This window comes from Lepisma saccharinum, chromosome 2 (genome assembly GCF_977018435.1).
Source record: "Lepisma saccharinum chromosome 2, izLepSacc3.1, whole genome shotgun sequence".
Taxonomy (NCBI): Eukaryota; Metazoa; Arthropoda; class Insecta; order Zygentoma; family Lepismatidae; genus Lepisma; species Lepisma saccharinum.
In genome coordinates, this window is record NC_139230.1 from 14,229,002 (window position 1) to 14,253,218 (window position 24,217).

A 24,217-nucleotide genomic window follows, 5' to 3' on the forward strand; every position below is an offset into this window, starting at 1 on the left:
AAATCTACCAATATCTACGATACCAGCTGAATGTGAAATGTCATAAACCTAACCTTAACTGATTAGAAAAATAATTTAGAAGTTTTAAACATACTTGTACTTATACCCCCAGTGCATTGCTTTCATGTAGAAAAATTTGCAAGAAATTGAATGAAGTCTAGTCTAGATAACACCGTGCCCTTGACAAGCCAACTGGCAAACCATAGAACCTGCAGTGAGTCTCATTTATCCCGTGTATTCATTTGACTAATGTAATTTTCTTCCAGTTTGACTTTAGGGTTTAACTTCAAATGGCGTTGTGTTTGTGTTGCATTCGATATCAAAATTAGATTTCAAGCGATTAATGTCCAATTCTAAGTACTATTTCTAATACTTAGGTAAAATTAAGTTGTCGTCCTCTGATAAAATCACAAATTGCACCCTGTTCTAATGTCTAGGAAAGGGGAACCTTTCATTTGACCTAGGAATGACATCGAGATGAGACGAGTCGAGAATTGTCACAGCCTCATCTCGTCTCCTGTGTGGTGAGTTTGAGTTTGTTTGAGTTGGTGTTTTAAGTCCACTTTATGCACAGTGAGGCTAATCGGGACTGGACCTACGGTTTAAAGTGGGATCCGAACCACTGTGCCATGTGCCTCCACCGGGTATCGAAACCCGGATCCCTTGATTACAAGTCGACGACGCTACCACTGCGCCATCGGGGAGGCCCTCCTGTGTGGTGAGGTCCTTCTCGTTCTTGTTTGTGGTTTTCTTTTGTTTCGGTGTCCACTCAGAAATTGTTAAAAGTTATTCTATGTGTATTCACTTCATGGGCTAATCGGGACTGAATCAGCAGTTTAAAGTGGAATCCAAAGCTCTGTGCATGTTGGACCCTTCAATTACAAGGCAGGATCTCGTCCTGACCCACGAAATGTTTAGTATAAGCAACACGTACATTGTGTCACCACTCAAAGTTTCACAACGTATATGTCATTAAAGCAAAACTTTTCTTAATAACGTTTTTCGGCTTTATATCTTGTTTCGATGCTGTGAACCGTCGACATACGGAATTATATTATAATAGATTATACCGGGCAGCACAGGCTCCCAATTGTTACTAATGCATTAACTTTGCAATTACAGTAAACAAAATACACGACATTTTGAAAAAAATGAAGTCAATACATTATACGCTTGGTATGTCGGATAAGACACACAGTAATTTATTTATTTTTACCAATTTCTTCAAATATGACACCAGAGTTTCGAACGAGATCATCTCTGACATCAAGTATCGCCTCGCTTTGATTTTGCAGAGATTTATTTCAGTCTCGTTTCGAAATTTGAGAGGAAACAGACTTTTCTTGTGCCATCTCTATGTTCAAAATCTCTTAATATATAGCTTTAAGTATAGTTATGAAGTACAGGAGTACATTGTACCCCCCAATGTCTCGTCTCATTTGTGTAAGTATTTCGTTTCGGAAAATTCAATTTGAAAAATTCAAAAGAAAAGGTCAGTCATATACTCTTCTGATGAAGATTTATATATTATCTTTGAATCGACGCGACCACTTCTTTAGAAAAGTATAATCCCCCTTACGCAAAGGAGCATTCATCTGGAGCGTGATTTTCTGAGAGTAAACTTTATCTGATTCCATCGTTTCACAGAAATTTTACACAATTTCCATCCCCTTAGAGAGGTTTCCAAGAACAAAGGTCAATGAACTAACTACATAGTAGCAAGCACAATGTAGTAAAATAAGTTTACAGTTGTTTGAATTTCTGTGGTAGCTAAGTAAGATAAATTAGATAATGCTTGTAAGTTATAAACAATATACCTAAACCTTTTTTATTGAGCGAATTGAAAATATGTTCCTTTAACAGTAGCACCTTGCGTCTGTCAAATTATCTAAGGAGGGTACAGGGGGTACAACGGGATTTACGGATTTAGGGGGGTACAGTACCCCCTTTCAAAAATTTGAGGGGGTACAATGTAACCCTGTACCCCCCCGTTCCTGCGCCATTGCCTTTCACTACTAAAAATAAAGAACCATTGTCACGAACTTTCACACAAATATCAAATTTTCATGTAGGGGGTCTACATTGTTATCTATACATTTGGTGAATTAAATTTATAATGAAAGCCAGGCAAATGATATTGCTACAATGTTTGTTCCACTTTACCTACTTCACTTAAAGTCCAAAGTTCGCCGCATCTTTTGGCATATAGAAAATTTAGTTGAGAAGTAGCCAGCAACATAAGGGAAGGCTGGAAGATAGGTGTGTCAAGTGCAGGCGCCAGCCAACAACTTGCAGGTTTGATTTGGAATTTATCCAAGCCTTGAAAATGGGTTTTCGTTTCTTTCATTTTTTTAGGTCAATGGTTGCTTAGTGACCTTCTGTAGGATCACAACCTATTGAAGTTGTATATAAATTGTCTTATTGTTGAAACAGATGCTTTCGTAGGCATGAGAAGAATGCAAAATATTGTTCCAAACTAAGGTCACGTTGAATATACGAGTAGTAGCATGTTATGTGATCAATCTCTTATGGAAGCCATGGAGAAACTAAGGCGAGATGTGACCAAAGTAGCAGAAACTATAATCTTCAAATTTATTATTCTACAGCCTTTTGTAGACTATTCGAAACAATCATTTTCCCTATCAGTGGCGTATTTCATAGAGTGCTTTCGGAAATCACTCAACCCGAACTTTTACATATAATACTACTAAAAGACTGATTCATGTACGCTAAAAATGATAAATTATGCACATAAAATACCAAAATATGCATGAATTTGGTCCAAAATTACGTTCTTTTTTTTACAACGTGTAGTGTAAAGTACCTAAAATTAGGCAAACAATTAGACAAAGTGAACTTAATGTTTAAAAAATTTCCCAATATATGCGAAGAGAAGATAAAATTTGCGTTAAAGTCTCGAAATTGCATTCATATACACAACAAAAACTTTGTGCAAAACTGATCCAAATACACTAAAACTATGTGCTTACAGGAACTGAAGCCGGCCTCCGTGGCTGAGTGGTTAGCACATCGCAGTGCGACGCCAGGGGTCCCGGCCTGGGCATGCATGTTTGCGAGTGTCCATCCATCATATCATCACTCATCCCTATCTTCGCAAATTACCAAAAGTGGCACAAAAAGCGAAGTAAAATACAGCAAATCAATGAATCAATACAGGAACTGAAATCTCACAAAGAAAAATGTATTACTGAAAAGAAACATAATAAAATTTGCAATTCTGTAGTAAAACACTGTACTGTGTCGAAAATTGTGGAGTGCGTGAAGTCGTAATTCCGGACATAATCAAGTAACGTAAGAAAATGAAGTGTATATGTGAAGACATTATCCTGTCAAAGGCAAAATTGACTTCCATTTAAAATTAGGAAGAAATCATAGGGTTCTGAGGATTGTGTGCCTGCTCGTAATTTTTTTTAAAAAAGATCGTACAATAAATCAATTTTATCGTACAAAAACAGTCAGATTCGTTCAAGAATAGACCATTCAGACATTCAGTCTGGATCTTTCAGTTCTTTAGTCAATGGATATGATACTTTTACTCCGCCTTACACTTCACGACGCATCTGCTGTTTTACAAGAAATACCGCAGTTCTGTAGACAACTTCAATGCAGCATTTCACAATATTGAACATGACACCCCCGTATCATTTTGCAAACGCCTTACTATCTACGCTTCGCCGTAAAACGCGGGCGTCACCACTTCCACCGATATTATGACCTTAACTTCCGAATGGAAACTGGATTTCCGTGCTGGTTGTTGCAAATGAATTTATGGCTTTCCCGTTCACTGTAGACACTGCGAGATAAGTGATGAAACAAAATGATTACATCCTGCTTTTTCTGTATTTTTCACATTTACGATATGGCTTCTTGCACAAAGTTGATTAGTTCCAGCGGTTGAAGTGGAAATTCGATGGGGAAAGGAAGTTGTTGTATAGTTCAACATGGTGACAATGAAAGAGCTTTACGCAAATTTGCCCAACCTCAGGCACTGCTTTGCCCACCTCCGTAGCATAGCGCGCTACATTCTAAGAAAATATACAACTGAGTTGTCACCATAAGTGGTATAATACTCTGATTGGTGTTACCCAACACCTACTCGAGTGCTAAAGGTCTCCATGCGTGGTGTGGTTTGACAGCAAACGGTGTAACAAAACATCAAAGATTGTGTTAACGCGAATTTTACGTAAACACCAACAAGTATGTCCTGCTGTTACCACTTTTGGTGGTAATATAGTTACATATTTGTTAGTGTACGACGCAGGGGTCTCGCGTTCGAATCCCGACCTGGACATGGGTGTTCTATGTGAGAGTCCCTTCATCAGTTTCATCATATTATAACCTATCCTCATTATTCGCGATTAGTTAAAAGTGGCAGAAAAGGGAAGTAAAATAAACCAAATCATTCAATCGAGCACTGTTTTAGTTCTGATTTGTTTCAACTGGGAGTTCACTACCTCATACTTTATCCGTTGATAAAGCTTTCATTTACTTTCTTTGATATAAAATGGACGTACACGCGGGAGAAAATTGGTGTTATTGGGAAATCATTAAAACACAAGTTAAATTTTCTGCGAATTACACCCCTTACCGGTAGACAACCCAAACAGCGGGAAAAATCATTGCATGGTATACCAGGCAAGTTTGTTTTTGTGACTTTCTGCCCTTTTTTCCATAATTTAATAACAACACTATGTTTTTCTTGACTATACCTGTGTATTACGGATGGCCAAAGATCCTAATCTTTAAATTTAAATTTTCCGGATTCTGGAAAATTTTAAATCCGGATTTCTTTTTGTCTGCACAAGCACCAATCATTATCTTTGTAAGCCACCACTTTGTTAGAGCAAAACTCCACCTCGCTCGGGTGAAAGCCTTAGCTTAAGCTGTCCCTGACTGGGAGTCCCGTAAAGTTCACGGAATATGTCAATTAAACATGAACACAAGCGTAGACGAAAAAAAATTTTTACTTGAAATAGTAAATTTTCTTCGGCAGCTGCTTTCCGGTGTTTGGTCTGAATAACTATTGCGACACGGGGTTTAATTTAGATCGTGTATTAACCTGGAAACAGGCGCAACCACGAATTTTTGTCTGGGGGGGGGGGCAAGTACCAGGATAAACGTACCAATAATAATAATAATTTTAATAATAATGCTAAAAATAATAATGTTAATAATAATAATAACATTATTATTATTGATTTGCTTTATTTTACTTCGCTTCTTGTGCCACTTTTGGCTAATTGCGAAGATGGGGATGAGTGATGACATGATGATATTGATGAATAGACACTCACAAACATCCATGCCCTAGCCGGGATTCGAACCCGGGACCAACATTATTATTATTATTATTATTATTATTATTATTATTATTATTAGTAGTAGTAGTAGTAGCAGTAGTTTGTATCAAAGACGTTATTACCCTCATAAATTATGCAAAAAGGGGTAGAAGTTGGTGCTATAGCATTTGTGTTCGAACAAACGATTGGAATTATTTTTCCAACACATTCAATTTCACATTAGTAATGGAAAACAAGCACACAAACTATTTTTGAAAGACAGAAAATGCTTGATAAATGCATTTCAAATATACTTCTTTTTTACATTAACATGTAGAACTTTTATGTATGATATATGTTTCACACATATGCAACATGGAGCGACGTGGAAACTATATTGTGTACGTATTCAAAGTTTCTTTAATACATATTATATACAACATATATTATTTAAATACATTACACATCCAAATCATCCATCTCACAATAAACCAACAGCAAACATTACATAAATTGTCTCTAAAATGTGCACGTTCCCCTTCCTCAAAACAATTGTTCATGCATTTGAAACAAAAGCAATTAAGACAAGTCTTATTTCTCTGTCTGAAAATTCACAATGCACTACAGAGAACAATGATAGACTGCGAACGAAGCGAGCAAGAACATTTTTGGATCCACTTTTTTTGCAGGCTGTAATCAATATTGATTTAATAGGGCGCAAATAATTTCACGGGACGCAAATGTATTCTTTTACAACTTTTGTGCCTCCCCGATGGTGTAGTAGTAACATCGTCGCCTTGTGATCAAGGGGTCCCGGGTTTGATACTCTGTGGAGGCACATGGCAAAGTGTTTCGGATACCACTTTAAACTGTAGGACCAGTCCCGATTAGCCTTTCTGTGTGTAAAGTGGACTTAAAACAAAAACCAATCAATCAGTCTTACAACTTATTTTCATTTAGATCGTTCGGCACCCAGGGCCGACTACCGTCGCTCCCTAGCTACGGTTCTGAACTTGATAGGACTAAGAAAAGCAGGCAATGCGAGCGAAGCGAGCAGGGGGGGGGGGAGGACGCAACAAAACTGCTCCTAACAAATATACCCCGTGAAATGGAAATTGGTTGAATCGCATGTAAGCAATTCGTTCTCTTCCGATGCTGGAGTGGTTAACGCTGCCACCTTTATAATTATGGGATCGTAAGTTCGATCCTCAGTGGAAAAAATATGGTTTTCCTATTTTTTTCAACAGTAGGCGCTTGTGCATAAAGCGAACTTCAAACAAAGATGGACGCATAGATTGAGCAAGAATTAAACGCACATTTTAGGGTAAATAAAATACAAGATTATGGAATAAGACAATAACAACAATCTTATAATAATCGTAGAAAATTATAGCGAATCATGCCTTCAGATTAATCGCTTTCCAGTCGAAACAATTTTTTCCCCTTTCAACCTCTACAAGTTTTCACTTTTCGCCTATTTTATGGCATTTCTTGGAGTGGAACTTTGTAAAACTGTTCCACCCTACTTTCCTGGTTCAGTATTTTATTAACGAAATTATATAGAAGCTGCTTAGAAATACAGTGGATTTCCCTTCTTCCATGAACTGATTTAATTCCTTTTGTCAGTGGGCCTCCCCGATGGCGCAGTGGTACCGTCGTGTTCTTGTAATCAAGGGGTCCCGGGTTCGATACCCGGTGGAGGCACATAGTGGTTCGGATCCCACTTGAAGCTGTAGGTCCAGTCCCAATTAGCCTTACTGTGCATAAAGTGGACTTAAAACACCAAATCAATAAATCAATCCTTTTATCAGTATGCATACAGGTTTTCTTTTTTGGCCAAAAATAATTGGCATAGCTTAACAAAACGTGTGTGCATGAGATCAGTTCCAAACAATCCCATTTTGCATGCTTGGCATAGGAGAGCAGGAACAGGTTGGTCGGAAGCAGAAGAAAATAAGACACTTTGTATTTTACACAATTCCATTGTTTGAACTCCGGGGCAAGAAGCAGATATTGGTCTGGCATCAGAAGATACGTGTGCATTTAGCGCAATATTGTCGAATCAATTAAAATGCCGATCTTGTGCAACTGCTATGGCTGATAGGAAATCTATATAAACAATATCGAACAATGCGGTTATGTTTGGCCGAAACAAAGAACAGCTGTAAAATTCACAATGCTGTTGTCATAACACAAAATCCCATTGCTTTTCATTTACCTAACTGCTGCTCTTTCCCAGTATGGAAATGGACTTGGATTCAGGACAGATTCAGGAGACTTAACTTTAAATCCGGATTTTGAATTCCTCCGAAATGAAGATTTTCTCCGAAACCAGAAATCTGGATTCTTCCGGTTTTACTATTCGGATTCAAGAAAGTAATAATTCCGGATTTGGCCATCCCATTGTGTTTATATTTATAGCTCAGTACGTAGAACTACTTTTTGCTACAGCCAGAATATAGAAGGTTACAAATGGAATGAAAGTATGCCAATTATGGCTTGTAATATGCGTTTTTGATTTAGTTTTGTACAACTCTTCGTAACGAGTACGATGCTTAACAAGATACCAGATGAAACGACATTCTATCCAAAATAGAATTGCGATAAAATCAAAGTATCCGTTCAGCTTGGCTCTTATGACATTCTTCTGTTTAGAATTGCGGACGTTAGTACACCAAAGTTGAGAATGGCGCTCTTATTAATGGTTCACGTCTTTCTGATAGGCCATATTTGCACATATAGTACATAACTCATTGTGGTTTATTATAAGTCCGACTTTTTAACTTGTTTTGAAATATCAATATTTTGTGTTTATTTTCAGCGCGATGTACCCTGCCATTAGCCGATGTCATAGCTGTCCACTATGAGCACAGACCCGAAGCATTTTGCTGTCCTGAAATGGAACAAGATTTGTGTATGGATGACAGCAAAAAGGGCGACTCAATCTCGGTTCTTCGCCACACGAGTTTTGTGATACACTACGTACAGAGGGGCTCCAGGAACAAGTGGAGGCATAAATCGGTTACTCTGAACCACACGGATCCCAGGCAGGTGGCTTCATGGGTCAAGACTCTTCGAAATTACCTGAATGGTAAGACACTTTCTTTACAATCTACTTTATATTTTGTTTCAGCTCTAAAATGCAGACGCTGCTGCTATTAATGTTTTAGTTCATGAACAGGCTAATCAGGACTGATCGTACAGTTTAAAGTTGGGTCCGAGCCCTCTGTAATGTGTCAGAAATGCATGGGTAAATTGATTTAAAGGTCAAACGGAAATTAGCCTACAAGCGCTCGGTTCGGTTCCGTTCACCTCGCATCAGGCGGGACGACATGAATGCCTCACCGCGAATTAAAACCGGTCGCGGACATTTGATCCGAACCACCTATATTATGTCACAGTAGTCTGTGAAGCAAGCAAATGAAAACAAGTTCTCGGCGCAAGTAGTGACTCTAGAAGGGAAAGTGATTACATGGAGGGGACAACGCAGCTGCAGTTACCAGCCATTTGAAGCAGCGCACATTGCTGTGCTCCGTCCACTCGCTTCCTCCCCTTGTCTAGCGTCATAAGCGGTGTTGCTCCACACTCCATGTGACGTAGTATATAGACCACATTGGTGCGGATTTTTCGTTTGAACACATTAGTGATACTCAAGCCAAGCGTCGTTATTGGGTGCGACAAGCTCTATAATAGACCAACATGTTACATATACATAATCAATTTTTCCGAATTATTCGGCGGCATATTTTTCCCTGCCCCCCTCCCCCCCAGTATAGACGCCGGTGATGATTCTGATGTCTTGATATTTTATTTTTGCCGCCCAACAATGAGCATTGGAGTGTTGTAGCAGTATGAGAATTCTCACTTCAATTTTTCCCACGTAAGAAGCACTTTCGTGAGAATCTTTGTCTGCAAGATATTTCTACGTGTTTTTCCCCCCCTGTTAACAAATTCCACAGCCATGTAACAAAGAGTCGCAGTTTCTTTGTGAACCAGTGAATATATCCCAGAAAAGATTCATAATATTGTGTTATATTTTGAAAGTGACTAAGATATTTTTACAAGTTATTTCCACGCATATTTAGTTTTGAAGACTTTTTAAATAATGGTTCTATAAGGTTTCCCAGCCATACAAGAGTTTTCGATTGTTGAAACTAAATGTATTTATACGTTTCAGTAGTATTAAAGGGTGTGGAAAAGAGTTTTTTACAAATGTTTTGTTATCTTCCATTTTTGGTTAATTTCGCCTGATTGATTGATTTCGTTTATCTTACTTCTGTATTCTGCCACTTTTGGCTAGTCGCGAAGATGAGGATGAGTAATGATATGATGGAATTGATGAAGGAACAGTCACAAAGAATTCCCATGCTAGTATTCGAACCTTGGACCCGTAGCTTGGTTACACGCTGTGCTAAACACTACGCCACAGAGGTCGGAAGGTTAATCGCGACGATGAGCTGAATGATGATTAGATAAAACTGATGAAGGAACGCTCACAAAGTAATATATGACAAGGCTTTGAAATCGAACCCAGAACCTTTGTGAGTTTACCATTCAACTCACTCAGCCAACCAAGGCGGTGGGGACATGGAGGAAAATGCATGAGTATTGGCATTGTCATTTAAGTGTAATTATGAGATTCTCGTTAGTTTCGAATTGCCTTCCGCGATAAGCTGTGAAATTGTTTGCTAAGAAAGTCACGTGAAATACACTGGTGCGCACCAGAAAGAAGATTAGTGAGCAAGAATCAAAGTGGACTACAAATAAGTCGTTAGGTTTTAAAGTTTCATCCCAAGTAAGGCAACGGATTGCAAAACCGTATGTGGTAATGCACCTTAGGGAGAATCTGGATTCGACCGAAGTTGTTTTCAGCCTAGATTCAGCTGATAGTAGTGGCACTAAAAGAAAATCTTATCACACTTTTACCGGTGAAGTGACAAGTCAACTGCTGCCTCTCTCAAGTTGAATTTCCTTTTGGAAAATAAGATTTTGAATTCCACGTATCAAGCAAGTAATTGTGGTGGTTCAGTATATCTTATGTGACGAGATTCACGGTTTGAGAAGCATTATGATTGTACAGTCACGGACACTTCTGGGTTGTAATAAACCCATTGAGAATCAATGGAATTGCTACAACAAAAGAACTGATCACTTGATTTGACTTTGTGACGCAAGAGCTTTCAAAATCTATCTACCGTTGTTCTGTACAATTTATAATTTTCATTCTGTTCCTCTGGTGAAAAAAATCAACCATTATCTTCACTCAAAGGTTCTGGGATGCGTTTGTGAAAACAGACACAAAGTATCAGTGCGCTGCACGCCTCATTTCAACAGTGAACTTTTACTCACTTTAAGCCAAAACTTGACAATAATAATTTCATAAAACTGAAGGAATTATACGCTGAGGATTGCATTGCCTCCTAGTCTGAATGTTCTTTTCATTCAATACTTGAACACCAACGCAATGTGTGTCCCGGGTTCGATACTTGGTGGAGGCACATTGCACAGTGGTTCGAATCCAACTTTAAACTGTAGGTCCAGCCCCGATTAGCCTTTCTGCGCATAAAGTGGACTTAAAACAACAATTCAAACCAACGAAATGTGGAGGCACATTGCGGTTCGGATCCCACTTTAAACTGCAGTTCCAGTCCCGATTATCCTTTCTGTGCATAAAGTGGACTTAAAAAACGAACTCAAACGAACAAACCAACGACATTTGCCAGCGTTAGCCAACACAGCAATGGCAGCTCGTTTCGGACTGACGTCAACAAGCACTGAAACCTTCAATGCCATTTCCTCCTTGCCCCTTCCCTAAAAAAAAAAAAATCTTGCACATCCTCTTTAATGCTACGTCATACATGAAAGAGGCAGCAATGTAGTATCAAGCTTGTTTGTTTTAAATTATGTTAACTAAACACTATTTTACAGACTTAATACCATTTATTATATTTGCACCAGGGTAGGATTGCAAAATATTTTATAAATATATTGTAATTTAACCTAGTTTTCAATGACAATCCTTCATTTTTTATTAGATCAGTTTCCTTCTCTTTAGTCTCCTCTACTGAGTGTCAGTTTTCTTAGACTGTGAGCAGAACTTTGGTTAGCAGTAATTTGAACATACTGGACTTGATTATCCAGGATTCTAGTCCTAGTCACGATATGGTCGTTCCATGTAGTTTGTCATTTAATCTATTAATGAACAATCGTCGTTCATCTTTTTCCTCCTCCCGTGATTTACCTAAAGAGGTAGAAAGACAACGGTAAATAATTAATATCCAACCACAAATACAACTAATTCAGAGAAATCCTTTTGGTAGCGTCCTAATATTTATTGACAGCCTGTTCATAAAGCCTGGAACAAATGGCAAAAAATGTACTAACACTTCCTTTAACAAAATGTATCTCTACAAAACATGTTTGACATGTCCACTATCAATTTCCACACACAAATGCAGACGTTTTAACCATGTTGACTCTGGATTCGGCGCAACATTTCTGTGTCCAAAGATGTGCAGGCCGTAGTAATACGTTCAGTCAGAATACCCCAGAGGGCGAATTCTGATGGGTTTAGGTCAGGTGATCGTGGAACCCATTCCACCGGTCGTCTCCTGCCACCGGTCGTCTCCTATAGAATGCCATGAAGGCGCTTAGTGAGTGTGGATGCACACTTTCTCGATCATCATTGTTTTCAGCTCGATACGAAACTACATGATTGATAAATTCAAATTTTATTTTAAAACAACGCTGTAAATTATTTTTTAGTGTAGCTTGCATTTTCTACGGAGACTTGTGTAAAATATAATCGAATGCAAACTATACTTAGATTACTATAGACAACGCATGCAGACATCACTGCTTTCAACGCTTCAAGCAGAGCAATTGTTAGCCGGAAGTCGAATCCACACGGTGCATAGTGAATACCAAAAAAGAAAAAAAAGACGCGGGAAATTAGAATTTATATCCAGGAAAGAATCAATCATTGCGAGCCACTGCAGGCATTAAGCGAAATTGATTTCCGTTTGACGTGCAGCGACCTTTAATGGTGTGCTCACGTGGAAGTGTTCAATGCTCTGCTCAAACTATTCGAGTTGCTTATCATCCTTGAAATCTCCCATTTTGTTATGGAAAACACATCTTCATCTACGACTTTATAAAATGGTGTTGTATCGTATTTTTCGTATTTAGCGACGCATTTCATCCGCTTTTGCTAATTGCGACGATATCTTGGCTTGTTTATATTTATATTTTGTTTATTTTATTTTATTTTATCTTGTTTCGTGTGTACTCTTTTACTGTTGTTTCTTTCCGGTTTAAAATGGTGTCTGCTGTACTGGAAATTTCAATAAATAAATAAATAAATGAGGATGAATGGTGATTACATTGATGAAAGGACACTCATGAAGAAACACCCAAGCTCACACCAGGACTTGAATCTGGGCCATCGCTGACGAGATGCGAGTTCACCACTCAACGCGGACTTTATAAAGGTTTTGACCTTCCTAACTATACATTTTCATTTTATTTTGTCCTGGATACATTTATTTTCATGCATTTCGTATGTAGTTATGCGTTTCAATTCATACATTTTTTTAGTAACCGATTTACATACCCAAACCAGCCTAATGCTTGAGATATAATTTACTTTGTTTTTATTCTTGATATTAGTCAAATATATTTCGCTATTTGGTTTATTTCTCCATGTACAGTCACGGACACCTCTGTGTTGTAACTACCTCTTTGAAAGTTAACGGGATCGTTACAACCCAGAACTGTACGTAACTATACGATCAAATATGTGTTCCAAATAGTGTTCTTAGCGTAATAATAATACTGTCAGTGTGTCTCGCAGCTCATTCCAGCCAGTAAGTGTATTTTGTAGTACCTCCATCTTTTCTCTCGCCGATGGGTTGAGTGGAAATCAAAACAGTTGTGTGCCAATGAATACCAGCATTGCGTCACAATTTTATTTTTCTAAATCGGAAAGCACAGTGTAACAATCAGTTTCGCGACGCCGGAATAAGAGATTGAGCTGTAGCAGGGATTGTGTGCAAGTCCTAAATGTCAACCTACCTTCCAAGTAGTACACCCTGGACTGCATTTTGCACACTAACGAGGCTCTGGCGTCTGGACTCTCAGCTCGTGGGCCTCGTGTTGTGTCGTCCCTACATGTTTGTGATTGTCCCTTCAACCATCTCATCCTCGTCTTCGCGATTAGCCAAAAGTGGCAGAAAAGCGAAGCAAAATAAATTAAATCAGTCGATCAATAAATCCAAATCCTGGTATAGTGGTAAGCTGAACTCAAAGCTCCGGGAGGAGCAGTTACCCATAGAGGCTTCGGAATTCACGTATCGATTCAAGCCCAGCACTGTTCACGCACTTCATTCTTCGCCATAACCATAATACTAAAGCTTCTGATTGCTATTTCTCACTTCTTCCTAGTATCCAGGTTTCTTTCTCATGCAATGGTACACTCCACGCAAAACACTTCTTCAATTAACGGTCCTTCGCTATTCTCACTTCTTCAATTAAAGGTCCTTCGCTATTGCTATTCTCACCTTGACTTCCGGGCTGCAGCTCATGTAATTTCAGTCTGTTAAAGTAAACTACAGTATAATCACCGAAGCTAATCGGGTGTGAACAGAAAGTTTGAAGTAGGATCCAAACTACGATATCACACCAATACCATGGCAGAAAGAATTATTGTTTCATCAATGGAAATACGTTGCTGGCGATATATCATGATATCAAATGTCAAATATCGCCGATCCCTAGATCTGATGGCATAGAGTTGAATTCCAGTTGTTCCATTTCAGAACAATGCTTAACAATTTTTTCATTCTCATATACTTTTTTTATTTCTTACTGTTCTATTGTTCTAATTTGAAACCGGACTCTTCCTATTCAAGACTCTGGCATCCCCGATGGAGCAGTGGTAGCGTCGTCGCCTTGTAATCAAGGGGTCCCGGGTTCGATACCCGGTGGAGGCACAAGTGGTTCGGATCCCACTTTACACTGTATATCCAGTTTCGATTAGCCGATCTGTGCATAAAGTGGACTCAAAACAACAACAACAACTCATTTGTGAATGACGTGTGTGAATAGGCCTACTCATTTCGAGAATTAATCATTTTTCGGGATCTGTCCAACGACGTAGTGACCCGTTGTGTGAGAATGCGTTAGATGATATGTGGCAACTTATCCTGCTCTTCCCATCAAAATAGCTCAAAATAGCTAAACAACCGGGGGACTGTATATTACTATTTGTTGGAAAACATGGATGCTCTGTGCTTGCCTGTGTGGGCACTTGTAGCAGTTGTTTAAACACAACCTCGCTCTTCCTTCAGTGACCACCAAAAATTACCACGCCTCTATTTTGCCTCCTGTATTCCTTCATATGCCACCTTCAATTACCAGTTTGAAGAAATGCGTTAAATAGTAATCGATATGTAAATACTTACATTATTGATACTTTTTGCAGCTGTAGTTTAGCTTCTGGAACATAACCCAAAATTTACTGAACTGGCAATGAGAATGGTAACTTCTTGTACAGAAAAAGAAGGTTCGTTTCCTGCTCTTTGCTTTTTTTGTTGAATTGCGGTTCCATGCGAGTAGGAGTTAAAAATACAGTGTGTGGTGTGATTCAGGCTGGGTTTGTTTATTTTGAAGGAGGAGACTTCACACTTGCAGATAGATTTATCATTCGATGAATGGTTGGTTCCATGGATCGTTTCCATGCCTGCATTCCCACCACCTGCCGACCTCTGTGGCGATTATTTAGCACAGCCCGCTACGATGCCATGGGTCTCGGGTTCGAATCTCGGCCTGGGTGTGAGTGTCCCTTCATCAGTTTCATCGTATCATCACTCATCCTCATCGTTAGCCAAAAGTGGCAGAAAAGCGAGGCAGAATAATAAAAAAAAGCACACTAGGGTTTCGCATTTAGCATGCACGCATGATGTCAATGTCCCTAATGTGTACAATGTGATGCCGTGATGGTAATGAAGTTCATAGGAGTCGCGGTGGCCTACTCGGTATCGAGTTTTGCTATCTCCTAATCGGTTCACCTCACGACATGGATGTCGAGGACATGACAGTGAAATTTTTCTATAACCAATTGACTTGCAGGTTACATCACCAGCCACGAATTGTGCTTCTCCGAACCAATGTAGTGTGGTCAAACGTATGGAGAAATATATCTGCATCTCATCTTTCTAACCGCGTTCGATCTCTATGGTACCTAGTAGTTCACGATGCAATTGCGACCGGTGTTTCTAGAAAGTGGCGATACCAAATGACTGACGGTGCTTTGTGTTCCAATTGTCATCAAGCTGAAGACACTTTACCACATCGCAATGGTAGATCAATTTAAGTATTTGTGTAAATGCCTTGGCATTATATATAGAACATCGCCCGATACATTTACTGTAGATCATTTATTGTTCCCAGATTTTGTGTTCTTTCCTCTTACTAAAGTAAGAGCGGGCCAGCTCAATATATTTATTATATTTTAGGACAATTCATTTTCAATGCAAATTTCGTTGCAATATCAGTACAGTGAGAATTATTACCAGATGGAACAAGCTAACCTCAAAACACACTATGCAAATTTCTTGCAGGCTCTTTTCTAATTCTGTAAGTACACCTAATTATGTAATCTAGATCTGATATGTATAATGTTATCATAGGATCCTGTAAGTAGTCACTACTGCATAAAATAAAGAATATTAAAAATTAAAAAAAAATCGGTAGGGCATCTGACTGCCACGCGAGAGTCCCGGGTTCGATTCCCGGAGTGAGTGATCTAAGCTCGGAATTTTTCCGCCCTTGTATTCAAATTAAGCCGAAAATAAATAGTGCATGCGGGTAAATTGGGGCCGAAGCGCGGTGCTGATCACGTCACCTCAATAAAATGGGCGAGATCGAGAATGTGAGAGACCCTACCCCCGCATCCCCCTATGTGTGCCTTCATGGCACAGTTCAATGTGCACGGGGTGATAAATAAAATTAAGTCCATAAGTTTACACCGACGGCGGGTTTCTTTCGTAAGTTCCAATCTAGGACTTTTCAATTGATTGATTTGGTTGACTTTACTTCATTTTTGTCACTTTTGACTATTCGCGAAGATTACTATGAATGATGATGAAATTGATAAAAGGACACTCGCAAAGAACATCCATGCCCAAACCAGGATTCGAATCGAGGACTATTGGCGTCACAGCGCACTGTACTAACCACTCCACCACGGAGGTTGGCAGAACCGATCGAATTATCATGCAATCTGTATATCAAAGCCCCACTTCCTTCTCAGCTGCCTTTCTGCGATCAATATTTCATTCCCTGATGAATGTTCGCATCCGTATATAACCATTTCTCACGGCAGTCTCCGGGGGATTTTAGGATTAGAAACAGCTGAAGCAGCTTGAGATGCAATGAAAGAAACTCTCTCGTTCGTTTCCCCAGCAGCTCTTGTAGATCGATTCGCCAGTCTGTTACGTAAGATTCGGCGGCGCATGCAGCTCGGTCTCCCCATTGATTGAAGCACGAGCTCCAACTGTTATACAATTCTCTCGGAACGAGTGTTTTAAAAATAATCTCCAAGTGCAATCTTAGATGCCCGAAGCGTGTCCGTGCTGTGCGGCGAGTTTCCGTCGAAGCAACAAACCTCCGTGGTTGGATTAATTAACGACGTAGTTCTACCGCTAAATTAACGGCAAGGATGAGAATCACGAAGCCTTCCTCGGTGGCGGAGTGGTTAGCGAAAAAGCGCTTCAAAGCCAGATATCCTGGGCCAGGTTTGGATGAATTTGCGCCATCATCGATTTCATGAGTTCATCATTCATTCTCGTCAATCTTCGTGGCGGAGTGGTTAGCATAGTGCGGTACGACACGGTTCCAATCCCGGTCTGGCATGGGTGTTCTTTAAGTCTCTCTTCATCATCTTCATCATATATTTACTCATCTTCATCGTCGTGATTAGCCAAGAGTAGAAGAAAAGCTACGCTATATAACAACAAAAAAAATCATCGTTCTTTCTCATGGTCACGATTAATATCAAGTTTAAAGTGGAATCAGAACCACCTCCATTGAGAATCGAACCCGGGACCCATTGATTACAAGATACAACTATTCTATCAGGGAGGCCATTTTGCTACATGTAACGTAAGGCGGACAATCGACAAGAGCTTGATTAACCACTGTAATTAACAGTTTTGTCTGTAAGGCGTCTAGAAAACATCACCATGCCAAGATAATATTAGTACATATATTTAATATATGAAGCAAGTACTCGAAAGCTCTTGGTTTAAGGACTCTTATCAAGTTATACAATTTCCGTTTCCATGTGCGAATAACAACATCCGTTGAAAAATATTGCCTTGCAACTAAAGGCAAAGAAGGAACTGTTAATATGGTTTCCTGACCTGCATTTCACATCACGTAATCACATTTCGCCCCACCAACACTTCCAATGTAGCCAACAGACGCAGTTCCGCCCACTTGGCTAACATCCAAATTACGTGCAGCATCTTGCAGGATCGCTGACTAAACCAGTTACTGTTCCTCACAACGAGTGTAGAAGGGATAGAGCGGCGGGAAGGCTGAGATCGATCTTCTTTTGTTTACAAAAGTGAAGTTTGAGGCAAAGTCTTGCCTTACTGTTTCTGGTGGTGGCCAGTCTTCTCATGAGAGAAGCAACTTCCGACTTGTACATAAATCACGTGCCGACCTCCGTGGCAGAGTGGTTATCACAGTGCGCTACGATGCCAGAGGACCTGGGTTCGAATCCAGCCTGTACATGGGTGTTCTTTGTGGCCCTTCATCATATCATTACTCATCCTTATCTTCACGATTAGCCCAAAGTGGAAGAAAAGTGAAGTAAAATAAACCAAATCAATCGTAAGTAAATCACGTGGTTCCTTCCGCGCCAATGACTGTTTACCTCACGGCCGATAGCAAGTCGCAATTTCCCATTCAGTTTGCTTCAGGTGGGAAAGCCCTTCAGCCATTCTAGAACTTTTACCTAATTGGTTCCTGCTTACCTCCGTGGCGGAGTGGTTAGCAGAACGCGCTGCGACGTCAGGGGTGCGGAGTTGGAATCCCGGCTTGGGCATGGGTCTTCTTTACGAGTGTACTTTAATCAATTTCATCATATCATCACTCATCCTCATCGTCGCGATTAGCCAAAGGTGGAAGAAAATTGACGTAAAATAACCTAATTCAATCAATCAATTAATCAATCATTGGTTCTTCAGAAATGCACAGTTTGTTTTTCTTGCAAAAGCGTTAGAGCGGGGACAAAGGATATTTAGTAGGGATAATATCGAGGAGACTTGTCAGTCTCTTGGTCTTGTCTCGAATTGTGAAGGGCTGTCTCGTTTTCAGTATCGTCCCTACTTATAAATGCAGGTCTCGTTCTCGGAATTTTCTCGTAATATAATATATACAGTATATATATATAATGTGTGTGTGTGTGTAATACAACATCTGACAAAATTTAACAGCGTGTAGAAATCATCAAGGCAAATAATTGTTTTGAATCGAGTACTTCTTTTAGACGCCTTATTTCGGCGTGACGAACCGTAGAAAACTTAATATTATTCTGAATATATGCAACCGTGCAGCACAGGCTCACAATTGTCACTAATTGATTGACTTTGTAATTGATATAAATAACATGTGACTTATCTCTCAATGATCTGGTGGGTCTTTGGTTGGTATACGTGCGGAATTTGATTAAGGTATTTTTTTAAAATTATCGTACTGATATATATATATATATATATATATATATATATATATATATATATATGTGTGTGTGTGTGTGTGTGTGTGTGTGTGTGTGTGTGTGTGTGTGTGTGAATTGTACCACCAGACCAGCGCACACTTTCAGTCGCTTTCTTGACGTAATTTGTTCATTGATTTGTTTCATTTTACTTCGCTCCTTCAGCTGTAAGACAGACAATTGCATGTCCCTTTCTCTAACATTTGTAAACGTGATTATGCTACGTATATTACAAGCACTCTACACATACATACATACGCGCACCGAAAGGGGGGTTATGGGAGTCAGAACCTGACCCCCTTGGGCCATCATGTTGTACAGAAAATTTATAATGGAAAATTTATTATCCTTGTATCGGAAATTTTAGTAATACATACCAATTGAAACAAGTCGATCTTCGACGACTGTCTGCGTATCGCGTCAGAAGTTTCATCTTACAACAAATATGTATAACTGCCCTTGTGTCCAGACACTGTTAAATTTCTGCAGATTCACCACTCTAGGGCACATTAGTATGCGGTTTTGTTTGTGGTAGTCTTACTCATGTCATGAATTAGCTTTACGTTTGTTTGTTTTTCGGGTTTATTTTTAAGAATGACCCTGCTATGCGCGCTGTCATATAACTCTGTTGGCTTCATGAGGTTACATAATTTTTTTCTTCTAGTCATTCCTAGGATAGGGACAGGTGGAAGGCTTGCGTTGCTGTAGCCATAAACCTTCGGGTTTTAAGAAGGCTAGAGAGTTAGTTAGTCATTAATTTAGTACTAGAAGAGGAAGAATAGGTTACATTATACAATTTGAATTTTGGTTTTAAGTCTACTTTATGCACAGATAGGCTAATCGGGACTGGTCACATGAATGTTTTAATGGACGCCACAGAAACTCCTTCCCCTTTCTTTGTCCCCTCATCTTCCCCTTCACCGTTAACCTAATGTTATGATTTTATAAATAAACTGCGTTAAATATATCAAATAATAATCAAAATTATGGTGTGTTTGTGAATGTGTATAAGTAAAATTGTTGAAAGAAATCAAATCATTCATTCATTCAACAGTAAAATTATTTGCTGTTGTCTGCAAGTCTAAGTTCATAAATATTTAGCAGTTAGAATTAAGAATTAAGTTGTAAGACAGTGAAGTCGGAAATAAATTGATGCACATTGTCAATTAGAAACTCAATATATTCCTCCTCGGTGGCCGAGCGTGTTAAAGGATCGATTTACTGTCTCGCCATTGGTTGTAGGTTTCAGGTTGGAGTCATAGCCTGGACATAGTTGATTCTTTATGTGCCACCTTATGCGACGTAAAAGGAATATGCAACATTTAGGAAACTCAATACAGAAGAGAGAACCCCAAGCACCACGACAAGTATCAATAAACATTATATATTACGAATATGTACTTCCAATAAAAATTGCAATCCATGCCTGTACTGGAACCCAGAACAGGCATGGTAATCATACCATAGTAATCATAAAATGTTTAAACATTTCATTAATCACCCTACTACAATAACAAAAACACTGTAAAAATAAGATTTAAATAAAGTAGCATAAATGAAAATGGCGGAACCATAATACTGAGGAAATGACGTCCTGGTATAGATTTTAACACCAGGACAACAAGCGCATGCCCCTAAATGTATGCGGGCGGAGGAGGGTTTCTTCAGGGCTCAGTTCCTAAAGAAATTGTCACATTATTGAATTAATCTAATTATCCTCAACATCGCGATCAGCCAAATGTATTAGAATAGAAACGCGACGTAAAAGAAAAATGCAAAACTCAAGGAACTCGATACACTCTGAAAAATATACAAATGAGTTGCCACCAAAACTGTTGGTACACCCTAATTGGTATTGGAGTGTTAAAGGCCTCAGCACTTGGTGTGGTTAGAGAGAGTAAATGGTGTAACAAGACACCAAAGATGGTGCTAAACAACGCCAATTCTGCATTAACACCAAAAGGAATGCCACTTTTGGTAGCAACTAATCTGCATATTTCTTAGAATATATAGGAGAAAAACTCTTGAAACACTGCGACAGGTTGTAGTAAAATCTTTTTTAGATTCAACAGGATTTAGTTTTCATTCGCTCTGTAATGCAAGTGGTACATAGAAAAAAAAAGCTTTACATCGTTAAGTATTGTGGATCATAAAATAATGCGCTGCGTAGGACCTATACGTGATATTAATAGTTTGTGTGATCTTAACGGATCGAGATAACGCCGGAAAGACACTATCTTATCTGGGTTACATTCTATCTGTTGAAAGTACGCACGTTTCATAGAAAACTACTTACAATCTTTGTGCAGCTCAAACGAACTGTGACGGCTGTGTTTACAAACAAAGAGTTATTCGCATGCATTGCCATATAAATTTATAGCCGCACGCACACATTCAGTTTCTAACGCAACTTTGTACACTTAACTTTGAATGGGAAAAATCACCCATGTTATGTAAGGTATGGGACAGATTAATTGGTCCCTACTGCATCGGTATCTATCGGTGTATCATGAACGCATAATTAGCTTGTAACTTCTGTCATGTCTTGTATTTTTTAAAATGAATAATTCATTTTCACTGGTTTTTAAAAGTAAATGTCTATATACGCAGTTGCTTTCGAGAAGTAAAACCTAGTTACATAATAATTGCAGAGGCGAATCTCCCATCACTAATACAATGATTTTTTCTGAAATTTGTGAAGTCCACAGATAGGCTAATCGGAGCTGGACCTACAGATCAAGGTAGGATCTAAACCACTGTGCAATGTGCCTCCACAGAGTTTCGAATCCAGGACCCCTTGAATGAATTATTTGAATTATTTTACTTGGCGTTTCTGCCACTATTGGCTAATTGCAAAGATGAGGATGTTAAGATGAAATAAATGCACACAACGCAAGCCCACACATGATTATACTGCTGAGAGTCCAGACAGAGCTTTACTAGTCTGTAAAATGCGGTCCAGAGTGTACTACATGGAAGAAAGGTGGACGGACCTTTGTGTGTCTTCACTGTCTTCAAAATTAGTGGTCGCAGATTTTTGTTTTCTCTCTAGCATTCGTAAACACGAATTTATGGCTGCAGCAACACAAACCATCCATCTATCCCTATCCCGGGCAAAGTCAAGACAATATTTTCCATTTTTACCGATTTCCTTTAGGTCAATCTCAGCTTCATCCCTCCATCTTCCTCTTGGCCTTCATACAGGAGTCTTACAATCAGGTTTCTCAACAAGAACTCTGTAAACTCTTCTTCCCTCACCCATTCGTGCCACATGGCCTGCCCATCTAAGTCTTCTTGATTAGTTTTTGGTTTTAAGAGAGAATTATAATTTAAACAACACACACACATAAACATTTACTAACTATCCAATTTATTGCAAATTTCCTTTTTCTAATTGCAATACCGTAGGATGATAACCCTAGTTTTTCTGTCGCCTCAGTGGCCGAGCGTGTTGAGTGGTCGACTCACGATCTTGCCACCGACGATTACGGGTTTAAGTCTCAGCCTGAGGATTGACCATTCTCTGGTAGTGCCCCTTCACCAATTTCATCTCATCATTCATGTTAATTGTCACGATTATTCAAGAGGGGCAGAATAACGAAATTTCATTTGTTTTTAAAATTGAAATATCTATACTATGTCCCGGAAATTTCTGGAGCAAGCGAACGAAAATATGTCTCTACGCAAGTAGTAACTCGAGAGTGCTTGACCAATAAAGGCGTAAGAGGAGAAGTGAGTGCAGCTGCCAGCATTTAGGAGCAGCGCTACTGCTTAGCTTCGCCCACAAGCATTCTCCCCTTCTCTACCGTTATACGCGGCATTGCTCCACAGATTCCCGGTGCAGAGTTATACATGTAATTTCTGCTTAACAAAATTACTTTTGTGATTAGGCTAATGCAAGCATTCTTCTCTTTTCAGGACTGACAACGAGGCCTAAGCGGTTACTAGTGTTTGTGAATCCCTACGGTGGGAAGAAGAAGGGCTTTAAAATTTACCAGAAAAAAGTAAGCCCTCTGTTTGCACTGGCCGGCATCGAAACTAACGTGGTTGTGACGCAACGGGTGAATCACGCGCGTGACACGATAATGGCGTGCTCTTTCGATAATTTGGATGGTGTTGTTTGTGTGGGTGGTGATGGAACCCTCTCCGAAGTGTTCAACGGGTTAGTGATACGAACGGCTAAGGATCTGGGCATAGACCACAACGACCCTGAAGCCCGATTACCTTCCCCCAAATTGAGGGTGGGAATCATTCCAAGTGGTAGTACTGACACTGTGGCTTACTGCTTGCACGGTACTACAGATATCGAAACCAGTGTTCTTCATATAGTGCTAGGTAAGTTAAAAAATTTAATCAATTTTAATCAGTGTTTATAACCTGACGCAATATCACATAGTGTCATTTTAATTTAATTTGTTATAGAATACATTGTAGTAATTTTGTCTAATAATTCTATTATACTTTTATTGGTGCATATTACACTCTGGCTCGGGAATGTATGGAGTAAGGCTGCGCACAGCGGGAGAGAAGGTGTGAATGCTGCTGCAAACGGCTGGTAGCTGTAGCTGCGTTTTCCCCTCCGTGCACTCACCTGCCCTCTGACGCGCTCATTGGTCGAGTCATACTTGCACAGATGTCTTGTTTCCGTTCCCTTGCTCCAGAGATTCCCGGGACAGAGAGTTTGTTATTGTGTTATGTAAGAAGCACTAAACGTACGGCCATGAAATTAGGCGTGTGGCAGAAGTTTGCGCTGTTGCCACGTCGGAGCACAACCCCGTGTGTTCGGAGGTTCAAGAGAATGAAAGATCTCGTTGGAGGGTTGGTCTTTGTTATCCATGTGATACAAACTGGCAGTATTTACTCGAAAAGTCAGGGGTGACATAAAAGTGCCCCGGAGAGAAGTCGGTCTGACGCTCGGACTAGGCAACGCAGCCCGGTTGACGTTGCCACACAGTGCGCAGGAACCAGCGACTTTTGTCCCGCTCTCGCTTTGCTTTTCCCATACGTGGCACCAGCGCAATTCTGCCCAGCCGCCTATTTTCATGGTCGTGCGTTTAGTTCACATTAGTGATCTGTCAGTCATAGCTGAAGAGTCTACGTCACCAAATGGTAAACAGAATTTGTCCTACACAGG

At 39.6% G+C, this 24,217-nt stretch overlaps 1 protein-coding gene across 1 annotated transcript in view; it reads left to right on the plus strand.

The window, feature by feature from the left end:
* The window catches only part of Cerk (Ceramide kinase), a 114,381-nt gene that overhangs the window by 37,911 nt on the left and 52,253 nt on the right, over positions 1 to 24,217 (plus strand). Inside the window, exons 2-3 of the mRNA XM_083117074.1 lie at positions 8,122 to 8,391; positions 23,002 to 23,418. Of these exons, the coding sequence (XP_082973200.1) occupies positions 8,122 to 8,391; positions 23,002 to 23,418 (687 nt within the window). The remainder of the gene's footprint in view (positions 1 to 8,121; positions 8,392 to 23,001; positions 23,419 to 24,217) is intronic.